Source organism: Thermobia domestica, chromosome 1 (assembly GCF_964235325.1).
Source record: "Thermobia domestica chromosome 1, izTheDome1.hap1.1, whole genome shotgun sequence".
Taxonomy (NCBI): Eukaryota; Metazoa; Arthropoda; class Insecta; order Zygentoma; family Lepismatidae; genus Thermobia; species Thermobia domestica.
In genome coordinates, this window is record NC_137454.1 from 35,049,135 (window position 1) to 35,073,787 (window position 24,653).

At 35.4% G+C, this 24,653-nt stretch overlaps 1 protein-coding gene across 2 annotated transcripts in view; it reads left to right on the forward strand.

Moving 5' to 3' along the window:
- The window catches only part of LeuRS-m (Leucyl-tRNA synthetase, mitochondrial), a 75,844-nt gene that overhangs the window by 46,648 nt on the left and 4,543 nt on the right, over positions 1–24,653 (forward strand). For both annotated transcript variants that reach the window (XM_081756774.1, XM_081756784.1), the window contains exons 8-11: positions 6,054–6,236; positions 9,555–9,796; positions 22,209–22,373; positions 22,774–22,842. In XM_081756774.1, the coding sequence (XP_081612900.1) occupies positions 6,054–6,236; positions 9,555–9,796; positions 22,209–22,373; positions 22,774–22,842 (659 nt within the window). The remainder of the gene's footprint in view (positions 1–6,053; positions 6,237–9,554; positions 9,797–22,208; positions 22,374–22,773; positions 22,843–24,653) is intronic.

Here is a 24,653-nt window from a genome sequence, read left to right on the forward strand (position 1 = left end):
TTCTGTTGAGGAATTTGAAGTTTAAAATATATAAAATGATAATCATGCCTGTTCTATATGATTGCGAAACATGGTCGTTTACTCTGCGGGAAGAACATAGACTGAAAGTATTTGAGAATAAGATCCTGAGATGAATATTCGGACCCAAGAGGAATGGGAATGGAGAATGGCGGAAACTTCGTAACGAGGAACTACATAATTTATACGGTTTCCCAAACATTGTTAAGGTCATGAAGTCGAGGAGGCTCAGGTGGGCAAGTCATGTAGCTAGGATGGAAGAAAGTAGAAACGCTTTCAAAGTCTTGACTGGAAGACCAGTCGGAAAACGACCATTAGGAAGACCTAGGCGCAGATGGGAGGATAATTTTAAGATGGATCTCGCAGAGATAGGAATACAAAATAGAAACTGGATCCAGTTGGCTAAAGAAAGAAGTCTATGGAGAGCTTTTGTGAACGCGGCATTGAACCTCTGGGTTCCATAGGCCATAGAGTTAGTTAGTTTAGTTAGTTAGTTAGTTCCTAATAATAATTTGTGAGCCTCAGTCGTAGTTTCGTTTTATTTTATTTTATTTTATTTTTCGTGATTTGTAAATTTTACTTTGTTTTAACTTTTATTCATTCACAAAATGCTGTAATTTTTATTCTTCATTTGGTTAGTGGTTATTTATTCAAGAACGTATACTGCACGTACATGTGACTAACAACAGAACACCATATTATACTGAAAATATATTCGTAGTCTTAAACTGTGTATTGGGCAAAACATAGTATTGCGCATAGTCGGTGTATTGCACGATATACTTAGTTGTTCTTCTGAAAGGCACTGTATAACTAATAACTTTCTTTTTTAAATCTTAATACTCCCTTGGCGTGGGAGATCCGGGTTCTATTCCCGGCGGGAGCTCATGTGGTTCGGATTCCATGTTCATCAGTCGGTCCCGTCTCATATAGCCTCGCTGCTGAAAGGGACATTAAACTCAAAATCAACTCATTAACACTCTCTTGTAACTTTTAAACAAATAGACAACAAACGCTGGGTATCACCAAGTTAACAGTGATGCCAACCCAACATACATACATACTATTTTTTCCAAACAGTATTGCTTCATTATTTCATAGTTCAAATGTACATGCCAAGCGAGGACTTAAAATATTACATTTACAGGGTGTCTACTGGTCATGAAAGTCATGAAAGTCATGAAAAAGTCATATATTTTGCTTAGTGGTCATGAAAGTCATGAAAAAGTCCTTTATTTACCCAACTGGTCATGAAAATCTGAAATCTCAGAGTATATTTTTATACTTCATACTTTTATACCTCATACTGCATGTACTGAAACAGTTGTATCAGGTCAGTAATTATGAGAATTTCCCCCACCAGTTAGTGCTGGCTAACTGGTACTTTACTGTCTTCCTAGCTTCTCCCCATTTCATCTTCTAGTCTCTGTAATATAGTAACAACTTTTTACTGTCCAACTTTCTGATCTGCTATTTCTTTACTTCTAAGAAATGTAAATTGTGTATTTTTGGGCCTTTAGACTTATGCAAATAATATTATTCGTTTGAGTTTGCAGATTTTAAATTTGATGATCTATATTTTTAAAACGAATTTCTTTTATAATTTGTTTTGTCTTTGGGCAGTTCTCTGAGTGCTTAATTTCAAATTTCTGCTAGATGGAATTCTACTCAGAATTAAAACTTCAAATACAGTATAGAGTGATTCACTGGTAAGAGCAGGCCCGTATTTAGGTAAGTGCTATTCTGTGCTCGAGCATAAGGCGGCAGAATTTTAGATTCTTTCTTTAAGATTCACAATATGTGATATTTAAGACTAGCAACCCGCATAGTTCCGATGCACCACTGATGGTAGGGGTTTATTATTACTAATGGTAAATTTTTATTGCCATGGTCATGAAAATTTGAACAAAAAGGTCATGAAAAGTTATGAAAAAGTCATGAATTTACTTTCTGGTATTCCAGTAGACACCCTGATTTACTTTTTAGTGTTGCAAACTAAAGACACTACAATACCGGTACCACAAACTTCCAAAATACTACAGTATTGGTCTTCTCTATAGCAGTAATAACGGAGGTGAGACGGATTAGACAATGCAGATCCAAAATGTATTAGTGTCTAATACTGTGGTCGTAATTTCACGGATTTCGAATAAATAGGAACAAAAATAAAAGGGATTGCAAATTTTACTTTTTTCAAAAGCCTTTATTTCGATAAACTAGTTAGATAAGTACCTCATCTAATAACACAAGTGGCCCTCAATTGACGTGAAGATCATAATGCCGTTTATACCAATTCGATACCTCAAACCGTTCTGGAGATATGATAGATTATTTTAAGGTTTGCGACACTGGTTAAAGTTATTCTGAGAAGTTATTTAATTCTGAGAACTTGTAATTACGCCCAAGAAAAAGCATTGCTGTAATATTATAAATTAAATTGTTTTAAAAATTACCGCCAAATACACCATTTGGAGCAAAATATCAAAATTAACCATTTTTTTAAAATCTTATTGAAAACCATGCACAGAATTGGATATGATACTTATCTGAATACTTTTTCAAAGTAAAGTTCTTTGAAAAAAGTCAACGTTTCAGTTCCATGTAATTTTCGTCCTGTTTGTTTGAAACACGTCATATAATGACCGTAGTATTCGACATTGAAGTACTTTGAATGTGCATTACCCCGTCCGTGTCACCTGTATTATTACTGTTGCAGAACCCTTTAGTATTTGGTTGTTTATCAATGCTTGTGATACTGTAGTATCCTTAGTTTACAACACTGCATAATAAATATGCTACTGTAAGTGTTCGTTTTACATGTAGATTTGAAATATAATGACGTGACGTAGCGACAATTTTTGTTGGGTTGGAAACGCTGTAAGTCTAGTTGTATTGCAGAATATAACAGACAGTGTCTCCCCCTCTCGATATTTGTATGGTGCGAAATTTCAGCGTTTTGTATCTATTAGTTTAAGATAAGGCCGTGGCCCAGCGTAGTGTAGTCCCTAACTCTCTCATCTTTGGTACAAGTGACTCTGGGTTCGATTATTTGTGGGGGCACTCGGTCGAAAAAGTGTAGAAGTTTTCTCATGCCATCCATCCTGAGTGAGGGTTTCCTGGATTTTCCTCATTCATACTTGACAAATGCCGGGATATTATCTATCATACAGATCCCAGGCCGTTTCCTTCCTTCCCTTTCCTCAGGTAGGGTGATCGTCAAGTGACGTCATTACTCATACGTGACGAGCTAACATAGCCATAGACGCCGAAAGCTCAAAAATCTAATTCCTAATCCTACAGAGGTTGTTCAGTCTACATTTGGCCAATTTCGACTTACCTAAAAATTTAGAAGAATCCATGGCGCCAGGTCCGTAAGTACTCGATGTGTTTCCCTTGTTTCCTAACAATAGCCCGACAGCGTAATTTCCACTGTAATAGGCTTCTCTGAAGAACTGGAAGGGGAATCTTGTCCCATTCCCTTTGCACAGCTTTCCAAAGTCCTTCCACAGTTGTCACACGCCATTTTCCCAAAGCCCGCTTCAGCAATCCGAATCCACAATAGTCCATAGGACTTGCATCTAGAGATTTAACAGGTATCTCATTGAAAGGTATCACCTATATACCACTTGCCTCCTCCATCTCCCTGTAGAATGCGAGGGACGATCGTGAGGTATGTGATGAGGCCTTGTCCATGTGAATGCGCACCAGATTGGCGTCATTCCCGTACATTGTTGGAATCTCATGCTCGTAGATTGGCCGCATGATCTGCTCCTGAAAATACTGCGAATTTATTTTGCAGTTCTTCGCCAGCCTACGAATCTTCAGTTTACCTCGGTAACAGTAGCCAGTAACGACCATGAACCCTTTTGGAAAGGATTCTTTACAGACACGGATCCACCTTCTGAAGTTCTTGGCGCCTTTCTCTCGGTACATGATGGCTCTCGGATTGCCGCAGTCGGAAAGGTAAATCCATGTTTCATCGAGCGTGACGACGTACATCCACCTTTGTTTTGCCAGATGCCGTTCGTACAGCTTCCGGGCATTACACTTTCGTTCCTTTAGGTGGGCATCCATGAGAAGATGACCGCGAGCTTTCATGACTTTTTCCAGCTTGAGTTGATGGTGTAACGTCTGGCTCACAGTCCCCAAAGACACGTCAAGACGATTAGCCATACACCTTTGTGTTGGCGGATTTTCTTGCATTGCGATTTTGCGAAGTTTCCTCTGCATGGTGGTGGCGGCCTTGGTGCATTCCCGCTTCCTAGGCAACTTCATTGGTGATCCAAATGGTAGAGCTTGGTCGCTCTTGTACTTTTTAATAACATTTTTTATTCCACTTAAACTGATGTTGCAACCATTCTTCTTGCACTGTTTTCTAATGACAGAAACACTAAAGTGGGCGGCATTTTAGTCACAGAGCGGAAAGCCACACACTTGGAAACAAATTTAACACTGCACAACACTGCCGGACGCCACGAGCCAGGTCGGGTGAGTTCATTCTGCCCGGTAGGGGGAAGGAACGAAATCGGCCAAACGTAGGCTGAACAACCTTTGTAAAAGATAGGAGCGTATTAAGATAAATGGTCTACCCTGGAATATATATGATTATTTTAGACACTCGCGTTAACAGTTCTCATTTTTGTTATTATTTGGTTCAAATTTTTTCACACCTCTTTGGAAAATACTCATACCTTGTCATGTATAGGCGATAAGTGAGACTTATCATAACCTTAACCTCGACTGTAAAATAAGTCGAAATAAATAGCGTAACCTTGAAATACGTAAAAGTGTGAATGCTCTATGAAGGTTCGTTTCATTTCATTTACCGATCGTCCAGATGCGGAGCATAATAACAAGTGGAGTATGTACAGGATAGGCTAGTTGCTTTCTCGTTCGATTTAAGAATGTGTTATAAACTGGAAATCACGTACTTAGTGTGAAGAGGTAGATAGAGAATTACGACATCCAAAATATACTTTTTAAAAAATAAAAAATAATAATGATAGTACAAGATGTGATCAAAAAGAAGTTGTTCAGTGCCATCTACATGTGGTATCAACTTCAGCTGGTAAACTCGGTAGCCTAAACCTCTGGTACAGGGTTTGAACGAGTTGTGGCATGCTAGTTGGCTTTCAGGGCCAAAAGAGAGAGGACGTGTGAAGTGTCTATCGCGCGCCAACATTAAGTTTCGTTCTAAGTTGAAAAAAAAAAAAAAAAAATCTCACGAAATGTCAAAATCAGGTATGACGATGAATCGGTACCACTGAAGACTGTTTACAGCGATTCAAAAGCGGCAAGGAGTCGGTTGAAAACGAGCAACAGCCGAGACGTCCTTCAACGTCAAAAACAGATGAAAACGTCTAAAAAAGTGACACAAATGATTTGTTCGAACAGGTGAATGACTATTCGAGAACTTTCCGAAGAACTAAACATCTCGTTTGGGCCCGTAAAGAAAAGCATTTTAACCGCTGAGTAAATGAGCAAATGACTTCCTTCTTGACTACGAAAAAGCGCCGTGCCACACCTTGCTTTTGATTCGCGAGTTTTTGGCTGAAAAAAAGTGTTCCTATCTGTCCACATCCGCCTTACTTCAGATTTAGTCCCATGCTACTTGTGGCTCTTCCCAAAAATTAAAACCGTGCTTAAAGTAAAACGTTTTGACACCATTCCTGACATTGAGAAGGCCACGACAGAGCAGCTGAATGCCTTTCCCAAAGAAGCCTTCCAGAAATGCTTCCAGTCATAGATGCAACGTTGCAATAAGTGCATTACTAGCCAAGTGCAGTACTTGAAGGAGATTAAATCGAATTCCATGTAAGCTTATTACTTTGTGTGTAATAAAATTATTCACAGTACTCTGAGATCACACCTCGTTACTTAAGTTCCTACAAATAGTGAGTTAATGTTATATTTTGAAGATATGATATGAACGAATTTATTTAGTAGATCTTATAATATAAATTTTATTACAGTAAGAAAAAAATGTATGTGTGGTCAGCTTCTGATTATACTGATTTTTTTTGTACATATTATAGGAAAGCGTCCAGTGGAGAAAGATACAGGAAAGCCGTTGGTTGTAACGTGGGAGAAAATGAGTAAGTCCAAACACAACGGAGTGGATCCAGAAACAGTGATAGATGAGCATGGAGCTGATACAACGCGTCTTCTCATACTAGCTGATGTTGCTCCTACGTCGGAAAGGAATTGGAATACAGTCAGTAGGTAGCAACGTATTTTCCGCGTTAGTGTGTAGAATTCGAAAGATGATTAGTCAGTAAAAATGATACATAATTCATAAAGTAACATCATTGAGCACATTTTTCAGTTTTAAAAGGAAACAGTTACCACTTATTTCTAATATAGATAAAGCCAGTACCGCTGAGAATGCTTTAGATTTGAACTTAATACGGGTATATATATATATATATTTGCCTAATTTGTAGACACACATTTATTGAAAACTTGCAATAGAAAATTCTCCACTTTCATCACTCAGACATTTAATTAAGGACCGGGAGAAGAGAGATGTTAGCTCAGTGGTAGAACATTCATCTTTGATGCTAGGGGGTCCCTTGTTCGATTCCAATCATATGAGTTTGTGGTAGACAACATAGTTTCCGTGGGTTTTCTCTTTCTACTCTAATATTGTAATTTTATCAATTATTTCATTATCATTAAATTTTCTTTACTCCAAAAGGCATAACGTGGGATGCAAAATTGGAAATTTCGTACCATTTTTTCAGATCTTTCATTTAATTCGTAGATTTTAATAAAAAAGAAAAGGAACCACAGCGAATCAGCACTAGAGCTATTCGTATAATTCCTAAATAACAAACACTCTGTTAAATTCATCTAACTTCCCGAAACGAAATTGTCACGATCCTAAGTGTGAACACCAAGAAGTGCGAGTGTCTCGAGAGTGACGTAGACATCAAGCAACCAAGGGAAGCAGCATCTCCACTTTTAAGAGAACCTTACAATATCCCTTGGCGTTTCGGGAATCCGTAGATGTTACGTTGCTTCATCATATCCTTAACAGCTATCTCAAGGTATTTTCATCATCACTTTGCAACTGCATTGTCACTTTTACCCAACCGTATTCATGAACAATTCAATATTGAAAATAAAATAAATAATAATAAAACACCACGAAAGTAAAATCCTCTATTCTGAAATTCTTTGCTCAGTATCATCTCAATTTCCCATTCCCTGCGGAAGCATTCATATTGCTTACCTCATACCCACCACTTCACGGGGACATGGTGGCTCAGTGGTAGAGCGTTTACCTCTGGTGTGTGGGGTTCCTGGTTCGATCCCAGCTCGCGCCAGATGGGCCTTGTGGTGGACAAACACCGTGTTCATGGGGTTCCTCGGCGTTTTCCTGTTTCCTCCCACTTCATTCATTTCTCATCATCACCGCCTCCTTTAGCCTAGCTGGTATAACCGTGGGACGTAAAACTTAGATTAAATTTTTTCCCACCTTACCTTTCGTCAGATTTTTTCATGTTCCTCAGAAGAGATGGATAAACATCATCTTATTAGCGAATTACATTGCTGGTCGTAATCGTTTGCAGCTATCCCACTCCATTCCTTCCAGTTCTCATGTACTTGTTTCTATTTTTACTATTATTTTAGATTTTTCTGATTTTGTACTTTTTATGTATTTTGTATTACTTTCATTTCTTATAACTGTTGTTATTTTATCATATCATTTATGTTGTTATACTATATAAAAAAAAATCTAGGGAACTTTATGTACACTCATGTCCAAAATGATTGCCGCATTTATAACTGTCTTCTTGTAAGAATATAATTTGATATTGGTTTGGCAGGGTAGTTTTAATACTGATACTATGAGTATAATCGGGAAATGTATATTTGTGATAAAATTCATAGGAAAAGAATTATAAGTACGAAAATTGGAATGAGTAAAACAAAATGTTGCTAAATGAACAAGAAAGTTTTATTTTCGTTTTATTGTTTTTATTTACTTCTCTTTTGACATGAAATTTGCCATATACATATCTTTGCCGATTATACACATACTAACATTATAAGAAATACCGAGCGAATTCGTTATCAAATTATATTCCTACAACAACATATTTATAGACATGCGATAATAATTTTGGACATGAGTGTACCTCAATTACTTCTCTTCTGATAGTGTATGCACATTATTTTCTATTAAAGATCAAAGTTTCTTTATCTAAGTGGTTCGTCGTGGCGTTTGAAAGAACTCCAATATTTGTTTATTTTATATCTGTCATTATGAACCAGTATGTTATTGCTTTGGGTATATTTCTTGAATTGCTATTTATTCCATATTGATTTTTTCTCCTGATGTTTCACATGAAGTCAGAATTAACAGTTTTGTAACCGTTACCACTTCTGAAATGAGACAAGTATAAAACACTATACAATCAACATAAAGCGGCTATCATCTTGTCAAAACAACATTGTTTCCATGTCCATTGACATTGAAGTAGATAAAGGTTGTGAGGTGTTCATTAATTGGACCACTACGAAACTTTTGTTGGAATACTGAAAAATATAGGATTTTCTAGTTTATTGTAGTTTATGATACACTCTCATTACTTGTATAAGCTACCTTCGTTCAGATTTAATTTTCAGTTCATAATCCTGTTGCAGTGGGATTCATAAATTTGTTTTCGAGGTGAGGAAGATTTGTACACAATGTTTTTTTTTTTTTTTTTTTTTTTTTTTTTTTTTTTTTTTTTTTTTTTTTCATTTAGGTATATCAGTAATCTTGAAACCACTTGATTTTTGTCATTGTAATATGTTCCTTGAGGTTCCTTTTTTAAACACCATCACGAACGACTCGGTTAAACAAACTTTCATATTTTACACTTTTCTGTTTTGAATTTATTTTTTCTGCTTCTCCCCTCTGTCTGGTATATATATATATATATATATATATATATATATATATATATATAAATAAATATAAATTAATATGTGCGCTATCCAAAAATGCATGTTTGAAAATCCTGCGATACTTCCGCAACAATTTTTATAGAGGTAGTTGGTAAATACTTCAAATCATATTCCCGTAGCCAAACTCCTATAAAAATTGTTGCGTGAGTACCCAAGGATTCTGAAACATGTATTTTTGGAGTTTCTAAGTGGAGTCTTGACCGAACTATCGTAGGTCTCATAGTTTTGGAGCTATAGACCTTTATAGTTCATTTTCTCCTGTTTTCGGTAATCTGTAACCCTGAAAGGAAGTGTTTGTGCTTCCAGGTTTATCTATACTTTTTTGTCTTAGTTTGGTATCAGGAATCACCTCCCAAACGTTGTCAGTGTTGTTTTGAAACACCCTGTATATATTAATTTAAAAGGTAGGGTACATCTGGGGGTATACAAAATATGTTTTTAGATTTTGGGAGTTCTCAAGGTAAGATTTTTATTTTCGTTTAATTCGTTTACAACATACAGAACTTCTTTCATATGTACATGGTACGTTAGCGTTTTAAATTAATTTATGGTAATATAATATTTTCGTGCTTTACCAGCGTTTCCGGGCATCATAAATTGGCAGAGAAGACTGTGGTTGACCATTGGACAATTTTTGAAGGCAAGATCTGATGTAAAAGCTGGTAAAGATATACCCGTCTGCCCTAACTTTGACGAAGAGGAAGAAAAGATGTTTGACAATCGTAATTACTATGTGAAAGGAGCAACTTTCAATTACCAAGAGTCACATCAATTAAGTGTTGCCATATCCAAGATGCAAGGCTTAACAAATAGCTTACGAGTAAGTATTATGTTATTTAGTAAGACTATCCATGGCTTTGGATTGATTATTTTAATAAAAGAAACACTTACCAAAGCTTAAAACACACTTAAAAAATATATATATATAATCAAGGTTACTAGAAGGAATGGTTGGGCTGTACGCACAGACGCCTTGCTCTTCGTTTTGCGTGACGTCACGAGCGAGGAGCCGCAAGTAAGTATAGAGGTGTACGAAGCAGACAATATGTCTTTTTTTCTTTCTTTATGCATAACATTTTCGCTGTCACAATATTGTCCTACACACAAACTACGAATAAATAAATAAATAAGCCAACAATAAATAGAACATCTTCTCAATGCAATTTATATTATAGAAAATTAACGGTGTACCTATGTTGCATGATCATTTATTTATTTTTTGATGAGATAGATAATTGTTGAAATATAATTACATTTTAAATTTATTTATATCTGAAATGTTACTGTGAATGTATTTATGCAAAATTGCAGATAAATATGCGTTTTACCAGGAAAATCTCTTAAATTTCCGGGTCATGGACTTAGATTGCGGAACCAATGTTAAGGTGAGTTCCACAGCCGGCATGAATAGATTACTTTGTGATTACTGATAGAAATATCTCAAATACTTAAAATCATGGGTAATAATAATAATAATAATAATAATAATAATAATAGATTGTCGATGTATTCAGTTGCGGAAGCCCTTTGATGCTTAGCATTTTATTTTGTTCAATATACGGCACTCAGGCTTAAAGTTTAAAATTGCCAATTCATATCTTCCCCACATGATTATTAAAACGAAACCCATCCGTGTTAAACGTCATGTCGACTATCCACCACAGATTATATTTAATGTACCCATTGTTGACGCTATGATTGCACTCCGTGACATTGATAGTACAGTCTGGAAAAATGTATTTGGTTTATATCTAAACACTTTGCATGCTAACTAGTGTTGACTTGACGAGAAATTAGGTTTTCCTGTCTTGTAGACTCGATTCTCAAAAAAAGCTTTTTTCATCTCGCCTCGAAGTTTCTCTAGCCTCTTGTATAAATTTGTGTACAAAATTTATGTCCTGACTTCCTAATTTCAAGTAGTAGTTATGAGAATCCTTCCGAGTCACGAGAGATCCACGAAGGGTGTGGTGTAACAACGTTTAAAACATATTTATTATTGGAGTATATTGTGTAATGACTTGTGTATCTTTAAACGTTGATAAATTAATGCTTTTCATTGTGTTCTTGTAACCACTTTATCAATTTGTAGTTTGTTTTTTAAACGATGAACCACCCAACACTAAATCAGTTTAAGCTTTAATACTTGGGTGAACTCGTGTTGTCAATGAGACTCGTGAAGTTTCTCATCTTGCCTCGAAAACGAGACGAGAACTTCCATATTTTCAGACTCGAATTTAAAAGATGCTTCTCGTCTCGAATTGCAGACGAGACGAGACATTTATCGGTCTCGTCTCGTGTACAACACTAATCTCAACAATGAATTAGAAAAAGTTAACCTGCTACTTTTCCTCAACGGTCTAACTCTTTCATTCTATGGTGCAAGGAGTGGGACAACAGCCCCATGTTCTACCCACACGACGTCCCGGAATTTTACTTTGATTTCTAACTCAAATAAACATCTAGACGACTAATAAGCAGAAAAAATATCGAAAAATAACATTTTAAATTATGAATTTCATGGATACATAGAAATTTATGAAAATGAATAAGTAAAATAAACTTACTTTATTTTACTTTGAAATCGGGAAATGGGCTCCCCCCTAGAAAATTTTCTTCGGGTGCCTATGATCCTGACTGAGGATCTTTGTCTTTTCTTCACCACTATTTTGGCATGGAGGGACTAAAACTATCACTTGAGTATGAATAGTGCAAATCAAAGGCGTACACATGCATAAAGAAATCGATTGATTGTACAATTGATAATAATTTAGAACAACTTTTAACTCTAAAAGAAACCGATAAAATATAAGTGTCACTCTTAATATTAAACAAAATTGAAAATAGTTCGAAAAATGTTTCGGTAAATATCTGTGTTCATTTGCCGATGCCGATACCGATACTCCCAAAAGTGGCTGATATTACCGATATCGATATATCGGTACATCCCTAATTCTATCATGTGGAACACTTGGAGATGAAAGACAAATACACGTAAAAATACAGATGTAACACGTACTCAAGTTCACCACACTATCTTGCAATATTGCATGTCTGTACAGCCAAGCCCACGTAAAGAAATCTTCCGAGATTTAGACCTTTTCTCTATTAAATAATATTCGTCCACGTACTCAAAAAGGTACAATAGAAAGATGCCAGTAGAAAACAAAGCAACACAGCAAAAACCCAAAATAAATAAAGAATTGTTTGTGGTCTTACTAGCAAATCTTCGTGCGCCAAGCAGACGACAAGCTCTAAGTTCTTCGCTGGTGACGTCACTGTGAAGAGAGCGTGAAAGTAGAGGTTCGGGACATAGGTTAAGAGCACCCCCTGATATATAATAACGTATTTTCATTTATTTTCGATATTGTCTGAAGAAGGATATGTTAGATATCCGAAACCGTTATTATATGTATATATATATTTTTTAAAGTGTGTTTTAAGCTTTGGTCAGTGTTTCTTTTGTTAAAATTATGTTATTTGTAATGTTAAGGCAAATTAATATTCACATTGCTGTTAACGTAAGTTGTTTATAATGGGCATTATTATCATACAAAAATGAGTACTAACTTTAACAATATTAGCATACGTACATCCTTTGCGGTTTATATTTCATATAACAGAATCAATTCAAGCCAACATAGTGGTGTTTTGTGGCCTGTAAGCTTATGCAGCAGTTGTTCCATGTGTGACTTAACAGCTGCAATCATACAGATGCAACAGTCTAATTCGTAAGGCTTTACAGTTTCGAACTGGGCCATAATACCACGGAAGCAACCTGAAACTTTTTTTGTGCGAGTTCATCACAGCGCACTAGCCAGATGGTTCAAAAAATCCGGTTGGGTTACAAGAACTTCGTGCATCAGCCATGCTCAGGTAGGGTGAAAAGCCTGGATTCCGAAGTCGTAGATTCCAGGCTATACAGATAAATTCGATTAGTCATACTCGGAGATGATCAGGCGTACTCGGTACCTCACAGTACTGTGTGAATCGTCATTCTCACGACTTCAGCTAAAACAAACGGAACTTCCGAATTGTACTTCACGAATTAATCCAGCTCAAACACTAATGCAAATGGGTATGTAAGTGTATATCTATATCTATATCTATATCTATATCTATATCTATATATATATATATATATCGGAAACACTAGCATGCATAAGTAGTGGTTAAAGAAGGGGCTAATGCCGGAATTTGTTGCTAAACATTGGCGTTTCGAACACGAGATGATACTTTGCGTTGGTAAAATTATGAGGGAATAATTGTGTATGAGTTTGGTTTGGACGGTCGAACTGTCAATGCCAACGTGTACACGAAATACTTGGAGCTGATGTATCGAATATATGCGAAAAGTATCTTGCATTGGTAACCAGAAAGTGAGCCCTTCTTCAACAAGATAACACTAAATCTCATACCTCTGCGAAAATTCTGAAATTAACTTCAAGCTCTTAAAAAAATTAAACTGATGCAATGCCCAGCATGTAGTATGGATCTCACACTCTCGGATTATTACTTGTTCCGATCCGTGACTCACTTCCTGTGCTCGCAAGTGCATGCTTTAACAACCAACAGGAGGTAGCAGCTGCAGTGCAGGAATTATGCAACTCGAAGGATAGAAACTGTATCGGTGTGAAATCGAAGAACTCCACAAAATATTACTTCAGAGAGTGAAAAACGATGGGGTCAGCTTTGAGAGCTAGGTAGCTTTTATTATAATTTGACGTATAAAATAAATAAGTCATTGAGATATTGCAAACCTTTTGATTCATCTTTGTATATAAAGGTCTTAAGATGAGCAGCTACATAATTGTACTTCATTTTTATTTAATGTTTTCATATATGAAAGAAATCAGCTTCATCTCTTCATCAGAATTAGTTTATACTATCAGTATTCGTGAAAAATTATTCATTCGTTGTCAGCCTTGTCTACAGGGCGAGACAAAAGTCTCTTACCGGCCCTTATGAAATGAAAACGAATGCAGATAGCCGGAATTTGTATTGGTAAAGACATGTTAGTCCAAGGGGCACCTTTATGGTTCGTCAGGTGAAGACCGCCATCTTTCTGTCCGCCATTTTGAACTTCACTCAAAAAGTTTAAATTGGATGGGGGTCATGCGAACAGGGCTAAAATTTTAAGAGAAACTTAATGCTGTAATCAGATTTAACATAATTATAATAACTTTGAAGTTACAATCACATGAAACTCACATTTATCTCTTATTTCCAGGTGCAAATTTTGCACACCGATGAACTAAAATTTTTATGTTACAGAGGAGGTAGACAAACAAAAAGTATGCTACTGATTTCTAGATAACCCCAAGTGGATAGATCCGTATAAAATGTTGCAGGGAAACTTACACTAGGGGACACGTATCATTAGCTCATTTATTATCTCTGGCACCTTAACTGCTGAGCGTTACTTAGAAATGTTAGAACAATTCATTATCCCTCATTGTCGGCCCCGAATGGCAGCTTTCCTTTATTTTACCGAAATGATGGGGCGCCACGTCATTACTGACTGCAGGGTCGTCAGTATCTGGATTTCCTGATGGATTGGTCGATATGGTGCAGTGGAATGGCCTGCTAAATCATCTGATTTATCACTATTGGACTTCTACCTGTGGAGTCCTTATAAGCAGTGGTATATGGCGAAAGATTAGGGATCTGGATCATTTGGAGCAACGGATACAAAATACATTATACAAATGACACCTGAGACATTGCTCCGTGTTTATACAGCTTGGGAAATACGTTTGGAAACATGCATAGCGCAACACGTACATTGAGCACATTTTGCAAGAGTTAAGCTGAGTTTCGTGTGATTATTACTTCATAGTTATTGCAGTTATGTTAAATCTGATTTTACCGTTAAGTTTCTCTTAAAATTTTACCTCTGTTTCATGTACTACAGGACTCTTCCATTTAAACTTCTTGAACGAGATTCAACATGGCATACAGCAAGACGGTAGTTTACCTGATACACACTATAAAGGTTCCCCCTCGGTCTAATGTGTGTCTACAATTACCAATTCCGGCTATCTACACTCACTAATAATAACTTTTAATTTCAGTGTTTCTAGATCGAAAGATCCAATATATTTTAATCAAAAATGTTCTTGTAGGCCATATATCTGGAGAACTATATATAGTGTAGCCAAACCCAAACTACCAGTTAACTCAGTATGATGTGCTTATTCCATAAAAAATATGAAAACTTGATTTAGGGGTCATTCAAAAATGTTGTGACTAACCCCTGATCCAAAAACTAATTATTGGTCAAGATCGCAATCTTTTGATGCGTTTTTTTTTCGATCGTTCCTGAAATTCTTCGCCAAGATCGCAATCTTTTGAACCTTCTTTTTTTTTTTTCTTCATCATTCCTAAAATTCTTGTTTAATGAGCTATCAAGCAATGATCATATTATACATAATATGCATTTTATTTATTTATTTTTTATTTTATTATTTTTTTTTATCAAAAAAAAGATTTCAGATACAGCAAAATAGTCATTTTACAATTAAACATTAACAACAAAGGAACAAACGTTTAAAGAAAGTTCGTAAAATGTTTATTATTTTCACGACCAAAAGGTGAATTTTCTACTTGGGTTGAAAAACTACCCTATTATAGTCTTAATCGATAAATAGTTTACTTCATTATTTGTGTCCATTTTCCACACATTTCAAAAGCGATTCGAAGTTAGTAATGTTTCATTAAAGTTTCAGATATTTTATAAGTTTTCCTTTCCGGTTATGACAATGACTATAAATGAAGTTTACTCTTTTTATAAAATTCTTGATAATTTTAACATTTTAAAAGAATAATTCTCAACTATTTGCAAATATTCAAATAAACTAGGATGAACCGAATAATTAAGAAACATTTTTAATTATATGGGTGCATGAGAGGATGATTCAAATTAACAAACAATTGGCTACTTAACAATGAATCCTCCCTTGGAAAGCCTAAATATTTTTCCGACGTTTCGGAACTCACAGCTGTTTCCTTCCTCAGTAGCAGGGTTAAAAAAAAAAAAAAAAAAAAAGATTAAAACGTATAAAACAAGGAATATATACCACTAAATAAATAAATGTAACGTAGAACGTAGATCCTGAGATGGACGAGCAAAGCGAAATTCAAAAGGAGTGGACTGAATCGAAGAAAGTGCGGTGTCTATCATAGGCGTAGCTATGGGGTGTGCCCAGGCGCACCCTAATGGGCTCCTTTATCAAAGGAGAATTAAAGACAGATATTCGAGTCTGTACCAACCCAAATCAACTAATATCTAATATGAAATATACGGTTTCGATGGTAATTTTATAAGCATTAATTTTTTTTTTTTTTTTTTTTTTTTTTTTGTTAAAGATAATAGTAATAAATTATGTTCTGCATTTTCTAGAATTTTCCTTTAAAGTCAGTTAAGATTTTTATTTTCTGCTTTTTTGAAGTCGGTTATTCTTCTTTTAAGTTTGTTTAATGTTTCCACTATTTCATTACCTCATTATTTAGCTAGGTGCCAGTATATATGCTATTTTCTGAGTTTTTTAAAAAATAAATTGCAGCAATGAGATATGCACGCAGCTCTTTTGAATGTACTGTGGTACTGGTCCATAAGTTCCTTAGATAAGATAAACTCAATTTTGACAATTGTGATACTGTTAGGTGGCAGGTTTTCGCAGCACCTTACAATATATTAAAAAGCAATTATTTATTTTTGTTTTTATTCTCAATTCACGTCAATAGATTTACTTTTAAATATAGCAGTTCTCATTATATAGACGTATGATTGTATCCTTAAACAATTCGAGGTGAATTTATATGACTTAAACTAATATAAACTTTAGAAATACGAGGTTTCTGGCTTGTATAAACCAACTGACCCCCTTAATAAAGACAGTCATCCAACTCTTGTCCTCCTAAAAATGTTGTTCCTACGTCTCTAATATCATATATAAAAATGGATCAACTCGTATTATCTCGGGCTTGTTTTTTTCTTATCTTCTGATTTGGATTAATCCGAAATATTTCCTCGTGATAGATATAGGGCAAGTATGTACAATTTCGCAATAAATTTTACATTTGCATATATATTTCCAAATATATAATTGGCAAATAACAGCAGACTTGATTGTTTTGGAGGTACACATTAACCTGACAAGATACGTATGCTGCTGCTTTCTTGCTGTGTTTAGAAATTTAGTAATGTTCCGTCGAAGTGCAAAATACAATTGGTCCCAATTTTGCAGTTATATATCCTAATTTCGCAGTAGTGCCAGTTTGTTACTATTTTCACTATCCTATACGCCTATTTGATTTAAGTGTTACAAACTGATAGGATCAGAATTACATATGTGCACACACCGATACTTTTTCATCATAGCTACATCTTATTGATCATTATTATTGTTATTATTATGTAAACACAACGTTCATCATTTCATAGAAATTAGCTAAGTTAAACAGAAAAAAAAAAAACTATTACTGAAATCAATTCAAAATCATTACATACGATGAAATAGAGCCTAGCTGCAATATTAAACAGTAAAACATGAAGAGAATTGAGTGCTAACAAGGCTAGAAACAAAACAGGCTTATATAGGTTAACATTATTTAACTCACATGAAAGAGCAAGTGTTAGAAAATCAAATGGTCAAAACACAAGAAATCAAATTAGCTTGACTAAACAAAAGCTACTACTAAAACTAATTCCAAAACATTAAACTTGATAAAATAGTTCTACATAAAATAAATGTAGAGAATTTGAATTTTAGTAGGTTTTATATAAATTTAGAACATAGTCTAGAAATATTAGAACTGTTATGATGTGTTTGAAGTTGTCACGGTTTACTTAACACATTAGCTAATATTATTTATACTGCAGATATTCATTGTTACCAATTAGCCATTAAATGAAAGCAAGTCAATTGGAACTTCCTATTCATTTTATTGTAGTAAATTATTGTTCTTTTGTGAGCTAATTACAAAGGATCATAACAAAGGTAGTATAAAGTATCAAAGATCCTGGGTTCTAAGATCGTGCTGTCCAAAACATAAAACATTCCAACCTAGATTGACAGCATTAATATGTAACATAATTATCACACAGTGTAATCATAAGTGTACCCAAAGAGTCATTCGCCATGAAGACGAATTTCGAGAGAAAGCAATATTAAGCTCCCTATCTACTCCAGAATACACCGGGCCAACGTCATCATAAGTCCTAGTTAACTCTATCTTGATTCACCTTAATTAATCAGTTATGCATACTTGAACTGTAATACTTGTTGTACTTACATAATTATAACCATTCCTACACTATAAAACAAAATGTATCTACGAGTAAAATTCGCGACTATAGAAAGTGATTTAAACACAAGTACACTTTGGCCGTAAATTAATTCAACTAAATGAGATAGTCTCGGAGCTAATTATTTACTTGCCCTACAGATCACGGATTGGTCTTTGCGGGTTATGAACACGATAGACTGTGCGGAGAGATCCAGCTCACACATAGGTCTGAATCGTAGTTCTTCTCGAATGAGCTGAAACAAGTCGTTATAAACCATCTCAATTCTCTTCCACATTACAAACCGTAACTTTGACCCAACTACGTCATAGCCCTTTATCCTATTCCACTTTCGCCAAAATATTATTTTTGATATTTCTAAACTCGGTCACCGCTTTCCATCCGTCTTGTAATGAGGACGCTCAGATGTATTTCCGTCGAAGAACCTATTTCTTCTGATTCTTTTGACTGTGACGTCACTCAAAGACTCAGATTTTCTCTGCAGTGGCTGTTAATAGTTTTGCGAAGAATTCTCTTCCGTGCTAAGGACAGTTATTGTTTTTGCTTTGTATGAAGTTACTTCTTTCTATTGTTCACTAAAGTTTTTAATGCCTCTCTTTTAGAATTTTTTTTGAATAAAAAAGAATTTTTTTCTGAATTTTGTCCCTTTTTTCCACTGGAACGTGGTAATAGCTGCAATATGAAACAATAGAACACGAAGAGAATTGAGTGCTCCAGTAAGGCTATAAACAAATCAGGTTTAGGTAAACATGACAAATCAAATGAAAGAGAATCAAACGTTCAAAGAATATAAAAGCTAATCATCTTTCGTCCTGCAACAAAGGCACATGAAATTAGGCGCATAGTCTTGACAAAGTTCATGGACCTTGAGAAAGCCTTTGACAACGTAGCCTCCTAGAGAGCTTGTTACAACGAAGTCTCCATGCCTTTGTTTTCTCGTGTACCAGGGCTACAAAACAGCCTTACCGAACTTAAGCCTGTACTGAGCTTTAAACGATGACTAGGGATATTTTGCATATATCATTACATGACTTGTAATTTTCTCTACACATTTACACACACATAATATACTGTGCTCTAACATCTATGCTACAAATACCTAGTGAATAAGCAGCTGTACTTCACATTCCAACAAGCACGAAAAATTCCACTGCTTTCTCTTTTTTAACTAGTTTCTGAGAGAGACTGCAGATGGAAAAGCAGGGCAACATTTCTTCTCATGAAGGAGTATCTGCCATATAGTACTCATGCGGAGAACTACTTTCATGACCTTTCCCAAGTTCGTAATTCTTCACGTTATGTAGTGGTGCGAAATTAGGCATACTTACCCTAAATACAGGTAATTACACAGAGCGGCTCTTTGCATCCGATTGAAACCTATTAGCAATAGTTTGTTGATTTTAACACCAACTAGGTCTGGGGGCATAGTGGCTCGGTGACAGAGGGCTTACCTCTGATGTGTGGGGTTTTTGGTTCGATCCCCGGCTAAGGAAGTTTGTAGTGAACATTTTGTCTATGGGTTTTCTCGGGATACTCCCGTTTCCTCTCGCATTTTCATTTCACCATCTCTTTTATCATCATTCATTCGACTTAAGGCTGATTCACACAGGATGCCGTGCGCATTCCGTTCCCCTGCCATACGCTTCTTCCGTGCCGCGGCCGTGATCATTTACACATACCATACTCTACCATGCCATGCCGTGCCGTGCTGTTGTTGCTTTCTACACCATTTCTGAAAATGGATTGCAAGGAGGAACACTTCGTGTCGCTTCGTGTTCCGAAGAAAACCAAAGGATCGCGGAAGACGAGCCACGAACGGGCTTGTTTTTCTCTTCAAGGTGGCTTGTCGGGGCACGGCATGGGAACAGCACAATATGTGTGGATTAAACTTCAATCATTCTTCCCTTCGTCCCCTTCGTGGGACGTCAAATGAAGAATTTCATTTAATTTTCACCGGGTAGGGTAGTGTTACTATAATAACAAATATCGTGCCAGGTGCAATTCTTCAATGTTTTGGCAAACAGGTAGTTTATCGTTATGTTTTTTATTTTTATTTTTTATTTACTTATTTATTTTGTCGCGGATTATTAAATTCTACTTTTGTTTGGTTTCTGTTTGATAGCATACTTTTCTATCAAAGATAGTATACTTTTCTCAGCGCATATTTTATTCTAGTCGTGCAGTTATTGTATTTTTAACAGTGCCCAAAATAATTCGGAGCAATCCAAAAGTTTTCTTTTTTTTTAAGGACACAGTCGTACGTGTATATATGATGTGAACTGCCATGTTTAAAAGTAAATCTATTGACGGGAATTGACGATAAAAACAAAATAAATAATTGCTTTTTTAATATATTATAAGGTGCTGCGAAAACCTGCCACCTAACAGTATCACAATTGTCAAAATTGAGATTATCTTATCTAAGGAACTTATGGACCAGTACCACAGTATATTCAAAAGAGCTGTGTGCATATCTCATTCCTGCAATTTATTTTTTTAAAAAACTCAGAAAATAGCATAAATACTGGCACCTAGCTAAATACTGAGATAATGAAATAGTGGAAACATTAAACAAACTTAATAACCGACTTCAAAAAAGAGGAAGATAAGAATATTAACTGATTTAAAAGAAAAACTAGAAAAAGCAGAACATAATTCATTAATATTATTTTTAACAAAAAAAAAAAAAAGTTACAAAAGTCAAAGAAATTAAACAAATTAATGCTTATAAAATTACCATCGAAACTGCATATTTCATATTAAATATTAGTTGATTTGGGTTGGTACCGACTCGAATTTTTCCAAAGATTCCAGTTCAGAAGAAACTCTCTTAACCTGTTTCTTTCAATAGCAGCCCGTAAGCTTGTGATACTGCTTAAAGCATCCAAATTCTTCAGTTCCTACTTACTAGTAATAGATTAATTAATAAGTTAAATAATCTATGATAATATGTTGCCTTTTCTAAAGCTTCCCAAAAAATGTCAGTTTTCATGGTGTCTTCCTGAGATCGGAACGTGTTAGTCTTACCGCCTGGGGCAAGATCAGATAACATCAGAGATACTGCTCGGGAAAGGGGGGGGGGCGGAGTTGACTCGAGCTTGAAAAAACACTCGCTCCACAGGTATGAAGGAAAAGAAGAACGATGTCCTCCTGAGATCGGATTGAAGTCTCAGAAAGTGTTAATAAGTTCTTCTTAGGAAGTTTTAATAATACCTAAGAGAAGACGTTTCCAGATTTAGGCTGGTACCGCATTTCAATTTAACACATGGCGTAATGTACGTATTCCAACACTGACATTACTGACTCCATGCCTGTTATGTCGTAGAACGTTGAATGGCTGTAAGGTTCAATTGAGTTCTTGTGTCGTGCTGCAATGGAGAACATTAAATATCTTCTTTGTCTCTGTGTGAGGTCGATTACTAAAACATAGGTTTCCAATTCGGTCCTGTTACAACGATCTCTATAGTGTCGATATGCCACTAGTGAGAGTACGCGTCACCAGGATCTCTGGATCTGTGATTTACCGTTTTCAATCATTCAATCCCGTTACATTGCAAATATGAATCAGCTGCCCTATGACTCCTATTTGACCAATTTCAGATGTTCGACCACACATGTAAGTATTATAACACACAGTGACCGGTGTGCAGTGCTGCTGGATTCTGTGCATTACAACTTTTTGTTACATTTTATTATGCTGGTACCAATGTATTTTATACTTCTAATATATCTGGAAATACCGTCACAGTTTTTAAGAGAAGTATTTACTAACAGTCGAGTGAAAGTGTGCAAATTACAAAATTCCTTAATTTATATGGGTATGATTTTTTTTTCTTTTCTTTACAGTTACTGGTAAGTGGTCTGTGAGTGTCTAATGAAATGTAGCGAGAAATTTTCTGTTATTTGTTTCTTTTGTACATTTTAGCGGGCACCGATTGATGTAGTTGCAAGAGGCCCTCAATTTGAAAGAGCTTTAGCTGTACAGATAATCATGTTGGCGCCGATGGCACCACACTTTGCCGAAGAACTCTGGTCAGCTTTTGTGTCAGCGCCTTGTCGCCTGAATGCAGTGCCTGGCGAAATTAATTGGGTGAGTGTTTAGTGAATTCACTGTGTACATATATAAAAGTGAGCTAAATTAAAAGAAAAAAGAGATAAAAGAAAAAAATTAACGTTCAGCGTTTTAGGTAAGAGGTATGTTGTGATCACTAGTTGTTACGGATATATTTCTATACAGGCATGTACCTTTTGTGTACTATTTTTTCAATGCTGGAGCTCAATAACAGTTAAAAGACTCAGCAGACTGAGCGGATATAAATGGTCGGAACATTACTATGTACTGGAAGTCGTTAATTTGTATCATTGGAAGGAACCTTGTATTTATATTCAGTATTCTTGCGTTACGAGAAGTATATGATAATATTATTTGCAAATTGATAATACTTTCATACACCTCAATTCTATTTCTTATGATTGCTGTTTTGTTGTAGGAGAAATCAGCATTAGAACAGTCGTGGCCAGTGGTTGATATGGATTATAATCTTGAGCTTATGTGTCATGTAAGTATACATTTTCTTCCCTTGGTCGTAAGGAAATTTTGATAAATGAATGCCATTTCTTAAGCTGTGCTTAAAGACGGTTAAGAGGTAATAAAGTCATTGCAGGGCACATAGCGAGTCACTTTTTTTTTAATTAAAAGTTACCTTTTTTACAGGCTGGTCACTAAAAGTTACTTTGGGGGGGAGGGGGTAAAGCCATTTTTCATTGAAATTGGCCATGTAAAGACATTTTACCTAGGAAGAACCACATGAGAACAATTCTTGAAACATATATCTAGCAATAGACAATGCAAATTTTCCCAGAGAGAAACTCTTGATGTTAGGTAGTGATGGAACAAATACCAATAAAAAGGTTTACAGAATGATAAATGAGGACATGAAAACATTTAGGAAAAGGGGTTTGCTTGATATAGGAACATGTAATATACACAAAGTTTATAACACGTCCCGAAAAGGACTCCAAGAATTTGGACTTGAAATAACTGATTTTGTTATCGATGTGTACTATTTTTTCAAGGGTTGGCCATCAAAGTGGGTAGATTTCACTGAACTCAGTGCTCTGCAGAGTATTTCCTCAAGCTTCTTCCCCTAAAGAAATCAAATCTCATGGCTACCGGAAAATATGTCAATTTCTAAACCTTTGGAACACCCATCAAGGAAAGCGCAGTTAAATTTTGTCATGTCAAGTGCAAAACTTTTCAAGGATATCACAGAACTGCTTCAGAAGGAGCCCCGTGTACATGTTCTGTACTCTAAATTTCAAACTGTTACCAAGGTTTTGTTACTGTGATTTGTGAACAAAGAAATTGCTTTACATCTTGGAGTAAACTGGATGAAAGTGGTATGAGGAAAATCTGTTGCCTTTGGTGCAGTGGAATGTGAAGAATAAGCAAGGTTAGCATTCAGTAAATGGAAGAAGAAGGATGTGCTTAGTTTCAAGAAAAATGTAAAGTCCCACTACGTGGCAGTATATAAACACATAGCGAAAACCATTGAAATTTCCCTAGAACTTAAAAATACTTGTCTTCATGCGGAAAATGTGAAGTCATTTGAGAGTGTCATGTATATTACAAATCTGGCAAAAGTTCTTCCCCTCAGCATTGACTTGGATTTGCTGAGTGACGAGCAACTTGAGAATTTCTCAGGAACTCTTAGCAGTGGCTAAATAGATGTTTGCTAGTCATGTGGTACACAAGAAAATTTGTAACAAACCTATTCGACAAGACAAAATTTTATTACCAGTTAATGTTAATTAGATGTTATGTATTAATTACATTACTTTATTTTGCGTTATTGGACATAATGAAAATTGGAAAAAAAAAAAAAAAATGGCCTTACCCCATCTAGACCAAAGTTGAAATTCAAAATCGTGCAAAGTATGTAATTATAATGAACCTTTAAACACAAGTAATCCATTTTTTTTTATTAGCTGACAAACTTAAGTAAAATAATTTTTAATCTTAACATGTTAAAACATTACGTATTTCAGCTACAATTCAGCCCTATTATGGTTGAAAAAGAAAAGAAAAAAGAAATGTAAAATTCAATTTATGTCCAAGTTTGGCATCAAGGTTTAAAGTTACTTTTCGATAAGATTTTGGTAAATTTTTCGTGTACTTTTGGTCACTTTTTAACTATTTAGAAGAGACTAGACCACTATGAGCCCTGTTATTGAATTTACTAAATAGATTTAAAATAATAATAAGAAGAAGTTTCTCTGTATATTTGTTAAATTGATATATATTACGTGTTGTGTAAACCTCAGGGAAATTTCTTCGAAAAAAAATTAAGAAATTTCGTTTTGTTTCTTG